Source organism: Anser brachyrhynchus (genome assembly GCF_964034855.1).
Source record: "Anser brachyrhynchus genome assembly, chromosome: 2".
Lineage (NCBI taxonomy): Eukaryota > Metazoa > Chordata > Aves > Anseriformes > Anatidae > Anser > Anser brachyrhynchus.
The window spans coordinates 29,291,687-29,307,807 of record NC_137695.1 but is presented as its reverse complement, the minus strand read 5'-3'; the positions used below and the strand labels follow the sequence as shown (position 1 = coordinate 29,307,807).

General features: G+C 33.2%; 1 protein-coding gene across 7 annotated transcripts in view; it reads right to left on the bottom strand.

The window, feature by feature from the left end:
- PHF14 (PHD finger protein 14) overlaps positions 1-16,121 on the bottom strand; it is a 164,243-nt gene that overhangs the window by 20,211 nt on the left and 127,911 nt on the right. For 2 of the 7 annotated variants that reach the window (XM_080578906.1, XM_080578910.1), the window contains one exon: positions 15,175-15,257. The exons of 4 other annotated variants lie outside the window; for them this stretch is intronic. In XM_080578906.1, the coding sequence (XP_080435032.1) occupies positions 15,186-15,257 (72 nt within the window). In that variant the 3' untranslated portion in view covers positions 15,175-15,185. Of the gene's footprint in view, positions 1-2,519; positions 4,417-15,174; positions 15,258-16,121 lie in introns of those variants that run through there. One more of the 7 variants, XM_080578908.1, reaches the window with a different exon arrangement.

Below are 16,121 nucleotides of genomic sequence, written 5' to 3'. Positions count from 1 at the left end.
CAATTTTTGCCTGACGAACTTGTCTCATGTTATAACAGCAGACAATTCTTTGAAAAGATGAATTGTGGATAATGATACATTAGAATGCATCTTCATAGTGAAATACTTATAGTAGCCTAAAGTGAAGAGACACAAGTGCCTGACTTCCAGCAGGTATGAGCTCATGGTTCAATTTAGGCATCCTCATATAGTATCTTCCTAATACTAAACCAGAAATAGGTATTTTAAAGGAAAGAACAATGAGCTAGTGTGAAAAAAAATGTTAGAATGCATTTAATTGTATGCAAGTGACTAAATAGCTCTAGGTAGTTCTATAGAAGCATAACCATATAGATGCAGACAGATTTATTTATTATTATTATTATTATTATTGGTAATGAATGGCTGAGTTTTATGATTCTGAATTGTTTGTGGTGCACCTAGTTAAGATGTATTTTCAACATCAGTTTTCTTCCTTTTGACTAGAGCAAAACTGAGAGAAAAAAAATTACTCTAAAAAAAGTTTACATTCTCACTTAGAATAGTTGGTGGAAAACAGACCAATTCAACTGACTTCCTGCCTTTATTACTATTAATTTACTCAGATTCTTCAAAAGAAAAGAGGACCCGGTGAATCTGCAAGACAACGCCAAATATTGGTGGTTGTGTGCTGTCCAGACAATGGCAATCTCTCCATTGTTATGCTATTTATAAATGAAATGTGTAGAATTTATAGAGGCAAATGCTGTTGATGGTATTACTTTTCTCCGATAACCAGTAGAAGCTACCAGTTATAGGAGGTTCTCAACCTTTGCTCTTTGGTTGCTCTTTGGGTTGAACTACGGCGTTATTTAGGAGGCAGCTTTAGGAGACTGACAAAACTCAGTGTACATAAACAACATGATCTTGAAAAAAAATGCCTAAAAATCTGAATGAAATGTGAAGAGTGCTAACCAATTCATTTCTTTGTTTGACACAGAAAAGCTATCAATTTAAACTGCCATGACTTGGAATCATCTTACCTGTTTGAGCTCTCATAGTCAGATGATTTACTTACACAAGGTGCACTCAATGGACACCCTTATCTTGCACATTGATTTTAGGGTGGGATGGTGCACCATTAAAGCAAGGACAGATGGCAAAAAAATGGAGTCACCCATAGCACTTTGTTAATACAGAGTGACCACCTAAGAGTAAATTCCACTTGGTCTGTAAATAATCACAAATTCAGAGCTGGTAGGAACTGAAAATATTTACAGAAGGACTTAAAATTGAAATTACAAGTATCTTTCAAGCTACTGATCATGCACTATTAAACAAGTTTTATTGCCTTATCATAGTAATTAATTTTTGTTTCACATTAATGACATTCTTATCATGCCTAAGTTGCTAATGGAATTTGACAACAGCAAATACCATAAGATCATTTAGCTTATTCATGTCACTGGCAGGGACGAATACATATCTTTACATTATTATCTTCCTAATATACTAATTGCTTCTAAAATGAAGGACTGTCTCTATGTGTTTTAGTCATTGCAAGGAAGGGTTAATTCGCACATTGTCTTTTTAATATCTGATTTTTTTTTAAAGAAAGCAATTATCAAATTTCTAAACAGCAGTTCTAAACCTAAACTTTAGGTATACCCCATAACACCACATCTTAATATATGCTTCCTAATAAATATATGACCTTACTAAACCTTCTAGCTTGTTTCATCACCAGTCTGATCTGATATTAATGAGTGATTAAATTTATTGTAGGGAAAAAGGTAGAGTTCAAAGTAAAATTCTCATGTTCATCAGAAACACCAAGACTTCATTTTGGCTTATTTGCAAAAAGCTGTTCCAGCCTGTAATGGATGCTTTAGGTCTTCTGAGTACTTTTTCTGGACTGTCTTCAGAAAAAGAAGTATTTATTCTGTCCAACTGCCTATGAGAGCAGCTCTCTCAGCAGACCTGCACTCTCCGGCTGCAGCTGGAACTACCGAGCATGTGGAAGCTGCAGGGCTGGCTGTAAATGCAGGAGGTACTGGTGCTGCAGCCTGGGTCTTCAGGAAGGAGTATTAACACAGAAAGCAGGAGACTTAAGGACTCTGCATCGCCCTTGGAAATGGGTACATTTCTCCCCTTGTCAAAGAAAGGTTGTATATGGCCCTTAAACTACTTCAGATCAGATTTTTTTATATTTTTTTAAATAATAAAAAGACAATTATGAATTCTACAAAACAAGTGTAAAGTTTCATCACATACATGTTTTCTCCTGTGTTATTACTTCATTACAAGCAGTACTAACACTTCCTTCTATTTTTCTCATTAAAGAAACTAGAAGCACAGCTGAAAAAGTTGAAAGATACTGAACAATAGTATTTGTGTATAAAGTGCTTAATTACAAACATATTTTCAGTTCTAATTATGTTCTTATTATCCCAATTACTTTGCTACTTATATATTTAAACACAATTATATACTGTGATATGCACCTCTCCTCTATTACATTTACTAGTAAGGCCAATTTTATTCAAATATACTCATTGCACTTTTTTGTTTTTTTCAAACTTTATTATTATTGTACAAAATGACAAAGTGCTACTGATCACATAGAATGTGTACTTTAGACTGATACTAAATAAGCATTAATTTTATTATTATTCCAAGTAAAGTATTTGCAGGATTAATATGAAGTTTAGTGCAAGCTTGTTTTAACTTCCACTTGACCTTCACTTTTTTTTAAAAAAAAAAAAAAGATTTTTGTATTCATACAAACATTCCTGCTGAAGATGGGGTTAAACTTGTCACAAGCATTTTAATAAAATACCAAAGACCTTCTTTAATTTATGGCAGATATATTTTCAAGAAGGAAAATGCTGATATTATCTTGGTTATAAGCTTACTGCTGAAATGATTTAGATATTCTTTTCCTTTCACCCAGTATCAGTATAAAGTCTTTCTTTGCAGGCAATGAATTATAGTTGACACTTCAAACCTATTCTGTCAGTATCTCCTAGTTCAGAAAAATGAGAAAACATAAATATTTATTCTATATATACGGAAGAAACACAAGACTCTGATAAAAATGATCCATTATGGAATGATGAATAATTGTTACATGTGTTACACTTAGAACAGGAAAGGGCAAAAAAATGACACTTTTTAATATGAGGATTTGAGGTTATTGTGTAAATAAAAATGCAGTCCTTTTATCACATTGAGCTGATAAGCTCTGTGATTTCTGATGGAATGCACTTCATGAAAACATTGAAGATGAGGCTTCCTGTTGCAGACTCTTGGTCCAAATTGTAAAAGTCTATTAATAACATGCTTTAACAGTGTAAAAATATTTATGCAAACAGCTTTCCATTTCCCCAGCTTATATGTGCAATACTTCCCTAGCTTAAGTTCAGCAATTAATAAGACTAGGAATTCATTTTTTCCATCAAACAATCTGTTCAATGTCTTTAATCTTCTTCCTATTACTAATGTAAGCTGCTATATTATGCAAAGAAGTAAAGACTATTATAAACTGCTAAATACTAGTCTATTAAACCTACCCAAGTGTTACTATAAATTTTCCTGTTGGATGGGATGGGGTCAGTATGGAAAAAAAATAATATTTCCAAATTTTTGAAATAGTATTATCAGTCTTACTATCAGTCTTTCCTTCCAAAAAGGCAGCAAACAAGCAAGCAAACAAAAACATTATGTGCAAGCCAAAATGCAGTAATCAGAATTAAAACAACTTGTTTTTTTATTATTAGTATTATTCACAAAGTCTGGTTTTATACTAGAAATTGAAGATCTCTGAGGCAAAGAACATTCTTTTTTAATTGAGTGTTTTTAACTGTATAGCCTTTAATGTAAAACCTAAATACATTAATAATATAAATTATAAAGTTTAAAAAAAATAAAAAATCAAAATGACCAGCTCTTTGGGTAAGATTGTCACGAGATAGGTATAATATGTAAATGCACAGAATTATTTACTAATTAGTGTTATGGGAGCATCACAGAATGCAATGTAAAGGCTTTCTCTTTATTAAATTCAAATTAAAATACATATAGATTAAGTGAAAATAAGGTAGAGTTAGTTCAGTAAATAAAAATCAGGAACTTCTAAAGTTACAATACTCTGGAGAAAATGGCTAAGCCATTTTGTGAACGTGCTACATTTGTATTAAAAACCACAATTCATATATGTTAACTTAGCAGAAAAAAAGAAAAAAGAAAAAAAAAAAAGAAAAGAACAGAGAACACACCAGATATGCAATAGTGCATCTGAAAAGTATTAATTTTTGACATTATTGCTTGGCTTCATCTCTCCATCATTGGCAGGCTAACTTTTGGCATAAAGAAATCAGGAGCTACACTGAGGAAAACAACTGTTTTCTAGCCCAGTTTCTTGTCTCCTTCAGTGGCCACAGGCAGACAGAGAGAAAACTGCAAGATGAAGGCAAGAACAAATCAAATCTATCCCTACTAATTTCCCAAATTAAATGTTATTTCTAACTACAATAATCTTTATCTCAGTAATTTTGAGATAAAGCAATTTCACTCAAATTACTTAGTACTATAGAAGGAATTTAGAAAATGTAGACTTTAGGAACAATACTATTATTTTAACACTACAAATTCTTCCACTTTTCCATCACAGATGAAATAAATAAAAGTTTATTTTAAAATTTTGTCTATGTGTTCAGTGTTTCTACATGACATTTTGAAGGAGGAATGGAGGGATAAAACGAATTTCTCTCCATGATATACAGAGAGATTTTTCAGCACCTCACATTGGTGGTGAAGAAAAGTTCCCTCTTCTCAACCTTTCTTATAGGAACTGTGATTGGGTTTGTTTTTTGCAATTTTGCATGCTTCCTCTTTTTGAATAACTTGGTGCCTCTGCAGATACTGAAAGGTTTCTCAAATAATGATATGAGTTTAAAATTGGTTTATTTTTACTCTGCTGCTTATCTGGCTAAAATATGAACAATGGTGACTTCCGGATTATCTACAGGTTCTGAATGACACTGCATCTTTTTTGTCTCTATTGCCATTTCAAATACCACTCTTTCAAACACAAAGACACTGTTAAAACAAACAACATTTTGCAGAAACCAACATCTAAAATTCTGCACAACATGCAAACACACAAAAAATTATATTTTATGTGTGAATCCATTTTTAAATTCCCACTTACTGAGATCTTTTTTTCCAGAGCTACCTATAAAAATAAAGACTGTCAGGAAACGACAGTAAAAATAAATATCTAAAATGCAGAAAAAATTCTCTGCTCCTTTTTTTTACACTTCCTACTTTTTCATATCTTGTCTCTTTATTTGGGTATCATACCTCCCAGACTTAAAGCTACATTAGAACAAAGATGCCCTTATTCTTGACTTTATGTTTAATTTTCTACACTTTTCTAATAAGATACTTTCTAAAGGCCTATCTTTATCATCCTAAATTATGGATATTTATCTTCATAATGTCTACCTCATGTGAGCAATATCAGATTAACTGAGTTTACCTACATGCAGAAAGTCTACTGAAAATTTGGAGAAAACTGAAGTACAACTGAAGGTCTGGAAAACATACATTAAGGTAGAAGACAACTAAGTCACAGTCTGTAAATACTTCTACAGGAAAATGAAAATCCCAAACAAATGAGCCTTTGATTTAGCTGACAAAGGTTTACAACAGAGAAAGGCTTAATCTAGACTAGAAATCAAACTAATATTTATCACTGGAAGTCACTCTGTTTCATTTGAAATGTTTTAAATTAATATGAATATTATTTTTTTTTCCAAAATATGTTCTTATCCACACCAGATTTAGAAAAGAAGCACTATGGCACATGCTACATAATAAATTAGACTGGCTGGTGGTAATGACCTCTCCTGGCCTTCTACTCTATGAATCTTAGAAAACAAACCCTGGCTACTGATCAACAAAATTGACATTATTATTACTACTATTAAACACATTTAAGATAACAACAACAACAACAACTAAACAAAAATACAGGAAATATTTCTGTTATCATTCACATGTACAGATTTAAGGCAATTTTCTACACCGATTGCTCAATTTGGAATTTCTGCTGTAAATCACTCTCGGGTGAATCATTAATTAGAACCCACTACTTAAGTTGACTCTTTTCAGAGATGATGCTCAAGATAGGGTCCTAGAACACAGTATCTTACACCTTGTTGAGCCCAACCCAACAGTGACAGTCTGAAAATCTTACAAGCAGCAATTGATCCTAACTTACAGAAATAAGAGAAAGTCTTTCTCATTAGATACAATATGAAACAGTAACTCTTAATTTTATTCAAACAACCAAACAACCCAAACAACCCATATATGATAAGCCTACTCTTGTGGGGTAAACTGAGAGGAAAGCTCCAAACCAGGAACCTCTGTCTTTGAATGGATAAATACAGAAGAACCGTAAACAAAATAAAGCCAGAAACAGTAACTGGTACTTTGAGTGTTCTTTTCATTAGTTCATCTAGAGCACCTAAACTACAATGCAACTTCCTTTTCAGTGCCAGTGTGGGTTTGCACTGGTGTACATGGATGGAGGACTTGCTCTGCTGGCCATTGAACTGGAGATCATCTCCAGGCTCGCATCTTAGCCCGCAACAAAATGCATTTCCTAGGTAAAAACCCAATTTGGGTGTTCTGAAATCCCTTCTGCCAGTGTCTTTCTCAGTGGACACTGGCATGCTCTACAGAGTTTTAGAAAAGTAATTTTAGCCAATTAAATTGTGCAGTAGGCACACCTCCAATTCTTTTGTGTACATGGAGATTTTAGAATATTACAAAACCAGTGCCTTATGAGAGAAAACAGAGGTATCTTTATTGGAAGAATTTGTGTGCTGATTTCTGCTGCCCATTATCTTCTTTCCTGTGCAGACTACAATCAATTTAAACAACAAACTTAACAGAGTTTAAAAAAAAAAAAAATCAGGGCTGGATACTGGAAAACTAATTTCTCAAAGATAATACTCATTATATTCCAAGTCTCTCTGAATTCAACTGTATTTTCAGTAACATTTTCACTGTTTTTAAATAAAACAAAGACCATAAGTAAAGCATAGAATATGTAGTTCTGTGTATTCCAGGTGATCCAGAGGTTTATGGAAACTAAGATGGCTGAGTATTCACTTAAAAAAATATAAAAGATTAACTGTAGGAAAACTGTTCAAATAAGAAGGATTTAGTAGGTCAGTGAGGTCTATGAAAGATAATGGCGTGTGCTAATCCACTTCAGAATCTTCAGAAAATAGTCATATGGTGTTAAATTAACATACATTTAGTTTTAATTTGCTGTTAATTAGGGTAGATAAATTAATGTATATATGGGTATCACAAAAATACATATTAATAGCAAAAAGAGCTATTCTAATAGATAACACACATCACTGATTCTAGTCTGTTAAAATATGTAGGTAATATGAATTCTTCAGTGTCTGCTAAAAATTCTCCTTAACAGTGAGAGTAATTTAAAGAAACAACACTTTGATGAAGCAGCATTGCAACACAATTGGGATTGTACTGCAGTTCAGAGATAACCCTGAAACAACTGGGTAGGGAAAAATCTATATAACCTACGTTATTAATGACTTCTGAGTGACCTCTGCTTATCTTCACTACCTTAAAGATGACATTGAAATTTTCAACTGTGCTCAAGCTTCATTATTCAAAATCTAGACTATAGTAACTGGAATATTCTAATGATATTTTCAACCTTTCATATTAAAATAAAGTAGAAAATTTCTGAGATTATATACGATCTAGAAAAATGATCGCTGCTTTGTTTATATAGTGCAATGTGAAATCTAATGTTTACACTGCATACAATGATCAGAGAATGTATTTGCTTAATTTTCATTCAAATATTACAGATAACAGAGAAGATAGCAAATCATTCAGAAAAAACAAAGAAGAAAAGAAGGAAGGAAGGAAGGAAGGAAGGAAGGAAGGAAGGAAGGAAGGAAGGAAGGAAGGAAGGAAGGAAGGAAGGAAGGAAGGAAGGAAGGAAGGAAGGAAGGAAGAAAAAGAAAGAAAAAGAGAGAAAGAGAGAAAGAGAGAAAGAAGAGAGAAAGAGAGAAAGAGAGAAAGAAAGAAAGAAAGAAAGAAAGAAAGAAAGAAAGAAAGAAAGAAAGAAAGAAAGAAAGAAAGAAAGAAAGAAAGAAGAAAGAAAGAAAGAAAGAAAGAAAGAAAGAAAGAAAGAAAGAAAGAAAGAAAGAAAGAAAGAAAGAAAGAAAGAAGAAAGAAAGGAAGGAAGGAAGGAAGGAAGGAAGGAAGGAAGGAAGGAAGGAAGGAAGGAAGGAAGGAAGGAAGGAAGGAAGGAAGGAAGGAAGGAAGGAAGGAAGGAAAAAGAAAGAAAGAAAGAAAGAAAGCAAAGAAAGAAAGAAAGAAAGAAAGAAAAAAGAAAAAGAAAGAAGGCTAAGAATGTGTACACTAGATATTGAAAAAGGAGTTATAAATTTACTTCACTCCGGGACGGAATTTCAATTGTACATTGCATATACCACTCCGCAAATGACAACAGTAACTTACATGACCTGTTATCATGCCTTTCCATGAACACCTCAAAACATACAGTCACAGCTGGACAGGTAGCACACATAGGTACACTCAAGCCCACTGACACCAGTACAGCTAGCAAAATATACAGCCTCTGGGTACAGGCCTTCATCTTGTACAACTTGCCGCTATTTTCTAGTTAAAGTTTCTTAGTTGAACATTTCTTACTTAGAAAATCTTACTTAAAGTTTGCTTAACTTTATTTTTTCATTACATTTCCCACTCTCTTCCCCCAGCCAAAAATATATTTTATGATTTAATTATGTATTTTAAGGTGAAATTAAAACTGTTCTTCCTTCCTTCCTTCCTTCCTTCCTTTCCTTCCTTCCTTCCCTCCTTTCTTTCCTTCCTTCCTTCCTTTTCCTTTCCTTTCTTCTTTTTTTATTTCTTCTTAAAATACAACCGACTGATTAACATACCACAACACTTTTACAGTGACAAAATATAACATGTAGACTTCAAACTGAATTTACAAAAAAAAAAACAATTTTTTGTGGGCAATGTGTTAAATAAAAACAATGTTTTAAATATACAATGGCTGTAATTTGTTTATTTGGTTCCTATCCATTTTAAAGAGTATTTTAGGTAGTTTCTCAAATAAAAAAGAAGTTAGTATAATTCAGTGAAAGTTTATGTGGTTTTTTGTTTGTTTTGTCTTTTTTTTTTTTTCTCTTTGTAGGAATCTATTTCCAACTTATCTGTATTCAGAATACGAATATAAATTTGTACACAAGTAATTCTAAATGCCATTGGCTTTCCACTTTTAATGCTGTTATTCTTCCAAAGAATGTATCCACAGATCAATGACCCTTTCATACGATCTGAAAATGCCAAAGAATAACACTTCATGGATAATACTGTTTTCACTTGACTTACAATAGTCATTTTTACAACAGAAAGTCAGCATAAAGTCCTAAAATTACTAAGGATGCCATCCAGAGTATTTATATATCAGGGGAAATGACGACACGGAAATAGAGTTAGATAACTAATAATAACTCACACACTAATTTCAAACTAAAGACATGATAAAATGAATGAATCTCACAGATTAATGAACTGCTTATTTGGCAGCATATATTATTACATTTTTTGCATGTTTCATCATTTTTCTGTTACTTTTTATTAATTACAGCTACTCTGAATTGATGATCTCTAATGTACACATCAGTATGTATCAAGACTGATGAATGCATCCTGGATGTTCAAGTCACGTGGAGGGTCTGCCCATATGCAAGACTCTTGCTGTAACCCTGCATGTTTTCCTGCAGCAAATTTGCAGACACACTTTACAAAACAAGTGGAGCTGACAGAAAATTCCAGGAGTCTATCTCCTTTACCTCATCACCATCAGAAAGACTTTCTTATGGTGACCTGCAAATATGCACTTTTGCCTGGGTACTGCTTGCTGCTTTGTGTTTTCTTTCAGGCCTTCCCCCTTTTTTCTCCCCCAGAGGAAAGTCTGATAGCAGATTATCTAATTTATCTAACTTTTATAGTGCACTTTTCTCTATAGTCCATGTGTAGAGAGTGGTGTCAGTTTCTGAATTCAATTATTTTGGTACTGGAAAAAAAAAAAGTTATTTTCTAAATTTCTAGCATGGATTCTTTATTGCTTTTAGAAATCTGTCTGACTGTCAGGCAATAAAAGAGAATACTGCAGGGATTCTTAGCTTTTGACATTTTTAATTGCTTCTGCTTTGGTTATTACACAATAGATAGTTTCATCATATAAATATAATGTATCTTTGTAAAATCCTTTAAAATATGATTTCAAACCAATGAATGCCATTTTCTATTTGCCTTTAATTTCCTCTCAATAGTAAGTTCATCAGAGTGTAACAATTAATTAACTTAATTAAGCTAACTTAATTATGTTCTTTCATAGGTCAATATGTAGAGCTACTCAGATTAATAGCAGAGCTTGTAAAGTTAATCTTCTTGTATAATGCAAATGATGCCAAGTCATGTATTAAATACCTTCCTGAGTAACAGATGATACAGGACTAAATGTACTTTAAAGAAGGGCAGAGACTGTGAAAAGGTTAAATAAAGAAAAATATCTTGGATTTGTGGAAATTTTAAACAGACCTAATTCATTTTTTAAGTTAATAATCTTCTTCCAAGAGGAGGCCTCATTCCATAAAGACATTTACAGCTTAAATATACATACATAAAAAATTGACTTCAAAAGCAGAACTGCGTGACAACATTTTCCAGCCATCTTCAACCTTTATGTTTCTTTATTAAGAAGATTACATAAAACAGTCATGTGAAAAGATTAGATGGAAAATGTGAATTCTTAACTTCAGAGCATTTGCATGCCTACTGTATTTCCCAGTTTATTTTACAGAGGAATCACTTCAGTGGCCAAAGGTATTATGCTCTCATATCTGCTTATTATTAATTCACTTTTAACACAGACTCTAAGGCTTTTTTAGGCATGTGGCTTAGGAATTTTGCTATGAAATATTAATGGGAACTACAGTAATCGTAATAATTACTTGTAGAAGCATGAAAAGTAAAATCAAAGAAACCTTTTGAGTGCCAAAGATGAACAGGTGACTGATCTCTTCTGTTAAACAAATGAGTCTGATGGTTGAAACCCATAGTCTGACATCAGGACCATAGGTCAAATAGCCAAATTTCAGCCAACTAATCAAATTTCAGTCTTCTCTGGAATTAATCTGATTTAGGTCCAGAAAAGATTCTAAATGCATAGGAATTCCAGGTCTATAATCCATTGCAACTCTTTGTTGCAACACAAAGAAAACAAAGAAGGTGGGGGCACTAAGTATTCTGTAAGGTGATTTGAACACGAGTGTAAAGGAAAAGGCTCTGAAAGTGTGAAAACTACTCAGAACTTTTAAAACCAGAATAAAGTACTAAGAAATACACCAGCAGGACCAATCCTATGTCTTCTAGGGGATAGATTACACAGATATGTGTTCTTCTCTTTGTTAAAATATGCCATGTAGAATTTATGATTTTGCACAAAATGACGTTGCACATCCTGACCTCAGGATGATGAAAAGGTCCAGAGCATAAATCAGCTTGTGTTCCAAAATCACAGGCCTACGACTTCTGATATAAAGGAGAATAATCTATGATATAGAATAACTAGTATATTAGCATGTATGATTTTTCTTCAGAAAGCACCTGCTAGGTCCATACAGCATGGAAGTTTGCAATTACTTTTCTGACCACTTTAAAAGTTAAACAAAAAATTTAGTGTTCAAGAGTAAATCTGTAGTCCAACCCATTCTATGTGTGTAACTTTTTTTTTTCCAATTAACAGTGTGTCAAGAACAACATATTTATAGCAAAAACAGTCTGACAATTTTTCTATCAAATAAGTTCAAGTTATCAGCTACTCAGAACAGAGGGAAATTATTGTTATACCTATGAAGTTTAGAAAAGAACACTTTTTTTTTTCATAAGTGCAAGCATAACAGATTTGTATTTACAAAGATAGATAATATACAAATATATTTCTCTAATATTTTCTTGTGTTCTCTACAAATCATCTTCCTGCTTCTTGCCAATGTTTATTCTACAAGATGATTGAGTTATTTCCTCAAAGGAAAAATGAAAGATGGAAATCCAGTTATTTAACAGTCTTCTAGTAACAGCAGATAGACAAAATATCACATGAGCATTATTACAATCTTTACCATGGAATTATCTTTTATTCAGTTCTTTCAGAACATTTCACATCTTACTTTGCTTAAAAAGAAAACACCTTAGTATAATAAAAATTAAAAAAAAAAAAAGCATAAAGATGGATTGGGTGCTTTGCTGAATAAGTTTATGGTTTGGGGTTATTAAAAAATAATCTGTTTTAGTACTAACTTGAAGAGTCAATAGGACTTGTTGAACAAATGTTTTATCCAGAGATCAAGGAAAGAAGATAATTCAAAAAAAAAAAAAATCCGATGCAAATTGTGTTCATAAAAATTAAGAAACTCTCCCTTTGCATCTGGTTCCCCTAGACTTCTGAGAATAATGTAATGATTTAACATTGAACTTGTAAACTGCTTGAACTATCCTTACAACTAATGTCAGACGTCTTAAGTGTGGGACACATCTTCTCCTATAGAACAAAACACAGCTGTTCACTAGTAATGGAAAAGAAGTCTGTGTGCTCTCCAGATATAGGGCAAGCACTGAAAGCTTAATAATAAATAGTACCTATCTATTAGGTACTTAGTAATAGATAGTACTATAAGATAGTACTTGTCTTAATCCTTCTTTAATTCAGACTCCCAAAATTTTGCACATTTTTTGTAGCTTTTGTACAGCACTTAGAAAGCAACACAGATACGTGGGCTATTCATGTTCATACGATACGGTGATGTCATTCATATTTTACCCTAAGGTGTTCCATATGATTTTGGGGGGAAGGGGAGAGGGTGGAGAAAAGAAGGTTGGCTGGTTGTTTTATTCTTATTTATTGATTTATTTTCTAACAGAACTAAATCTCATAGAGAGAATCACACAGCATTTCATCTGTATTCACGCTGCTCTAGTAACACAGCCATTCCAAAAGACTAGCTCTGTTAGCCTCTAGTCTTACACTACTAAAACATGATTAATTGATTTGCCAGTGGATCAGCAAAGGAAATTAATACACATAACTCATGCATTTCTATTTTACCTCTAATTAAAGATGAGAATATGCCTTTTATGAGACTCAGGTTTAAGGGAACTGTCAAAAGTAGTCTCTTCTTAGTTAGATAACCAACTCCTGATTCTCACTCCCAGTAGATTAAAGTGCTGCTTATGAGAAATGGTATCAAAATACTAGAGTAATACCCATCAGTCTTGCTCTTTAGCCACTATAAAACTATAAAAAAAAAAAAAGTAAAATTACTTTAACAACAAACCTTCATTTTTTTCAGTGTGATTACATATTCATCTAAAAAAAAATTATATATTTACTAAATATACTGCAACTGCTAGATGAACAATGCAAGTGACCCCACCAAATGGTGTAAGGGTCATGAAATTTAATTTCTTAGCCTTATAATTTTATTGAACAATTACATTGTTATTCAAGCAAGTGCATTTGTGTATTTTAAAAGCTCTGAATCTTAAGTAATCAACATGTCCAGAGATTTTTCTTTCATTAGTTAATGGTAAAGAATGTGTGGTATCAGAGATACAATTCAATGTATTGACTCAGAGCATACTAACAATAGTGAGGTACTGAATATTGAAATGGTTGTGGAGACAAAATTCCTATGTAATTTAAAAATTGTAAATTTAAAAACTATGTAATTTAGTATAACATTTTATGAAAAGCAGAGTTATCTTACAGTTCCGTAAGAAACTGGAAAGAAGGTCTAATTAAGTGACACTGAAATTCAGATGGCACACATCTGTCCCCTTTCAAATGCATTGAATTTTTCTTTCAATTTCACTGTTGCATGCTAGTTATTAAAAATGACAATAAAAACATACAACATTGACTCATCAATCACACAGGTAACTTCCTTACTTTAGTATGGATAGTAATTCAAATCATTCAAGCATTCAAATCTATAAAAATTAAATTCTGATTATGGGGGATTGCACAGGTTTTGAAAACACAGGCTAAGGTATCTTTCTAACTTTAAATATGGTTTGGTTATTTTATAAGCCGAAGTGTTACTGCATCTGAAGGACACTAACGAATACACACACTTTCCTGAATCTTTCACATGTGCAAAACTTTCACAGGTGTAAAACATAAACACCGAACATGCTAGTTATTATGCAGTGACTTTTGTCATATGCCACATAGCTGGACACTGTCCCTGTCCCACCCAGTTACATCTGATTTCAGAGCATGAGAAGAGTCTGGGAAGAAGGGGAGCAGTAACAAGAGCAGGACCCATCCTGCCCTCCTGCTGAGTAACAGTGGCCATGGAGAAACAGAGCTCAAAATTCAACCATTGCCTTGACTAGCAGAGACAACTGGAGAAGCAAAGCAAAGCCTCATCTAAGTGACCACAAGGCATCACACAAAGTTAAAACTGATGACACAAGTAACTGTGTGTAAGAGTCGGACTGGGCTACTTAAGGAGAAGAAATTGTAAGCAAGAAAATGACATGGATTATACAAACTAACATAGCAACTTATGGGATTTTCCTGATTTCCTGCTACAATAAATTGTTCTCACATTTGCAAGTCTGAGACACTTTTTTGAACGTCACTTTCCATATCCCTCTTTCAAAATTCCCATCCATTCCACCTTCCTGAAATCCTTAGTCTGATAGCTATTTTACTTTTAAACTTATTTCCTGCTTCCCTTCTCCATGGCTGCACTTGAACATTTCCTTAACTGCCTTCTCACCAGTACTGATGGGTCAAATTCAGATGAGAAAGAAATTATTATACTAATAATGCATCAGCTATAGCTAATAGCTATAGTTAATTCTGAATATTAAGTAATTAAGCAAATACTGAAAGAATACAAGGGAGTGGTGTACCAAGAGACTTCAAATAAAAAGAGGATTTAAAAAGGCATTTATTGCGTAAAGCTCTGCAAACACTTTTGTTGCTGTTAGAGGCAGGTTTTTTAAAGTTCAATTCACAAGCGTTTGTTTACCAAGCTGACTTACCCCCATGTAACTTAGGCGGGCTGTTTCCTGGTGGGTTCTGAATTTGGAAATTCAACATATTGGTGCTCCCCTCTCAAGGTTCCCTGCAAATCCAACCACAAAACTGTTTCTAACTCACCTCTCGTTTGATATAAACTGCAGTAACTTTTTTTTTTTTTGAGAAAGTCTCATTCTGTTATAAAACACATATAATAAATACTTTATGACCCTAGGTTCAGCTAAACAGCTTCACCATAAACTGAGATATCTACTAAAATTCAAGAGGTGCATTCCCATCTTTCAGTTCTCTGATGTTTCCTCAGGATCCTCTCCCCCACAGTTTAGCTGTTTGTATTCCACACAGGCCAAAATTGAGATAAATTGGAAAAGCTGAAAATTAAGAGCCAGAACCCATGGTCTTCCATGGACTAAGCTCCCTTTGCAACTCAGGAAAATATACAAAGGTATTACTTAAAATTTATATCATTCTATCTTCAGGACTGCTTAGATGTGATAACTTGAATATGTGGTTACTCCAAAATAAGTGAAGTACCTTAAGTGAAATACCTCTTAAGAATTCTCCCAGCCTTGTATTGGGAATTTGTCTCTTCTTCAAACAAAGTGACAAGACGCAGAGGAAAGGAGAAATCCATAAAGGAATTTGATAATTATCTAAAGGCTGCACTAGAGAAACAATGAATGGCACTGTAAAAGAGTTGTGTTTCCTATTGCTAATATTTCACTTTCTCCTTTACCGGGAAGAGTATAGTGAAAGAAAATCTGAGAAAAACAACAGTATTTACATTACCTGGTACTTAGCATGTCTTTAGAAACAATAGTAATAACTGTTTGAGGAAGCCAAGACCAAGAATATTAAGGATACTCCATGTGAAAGACTTCTCTCAGAAAGGGTTGATTTAAAGATAACAATGTTTCCCTGAAAGGATGATTCTCATCATAAGATGAAG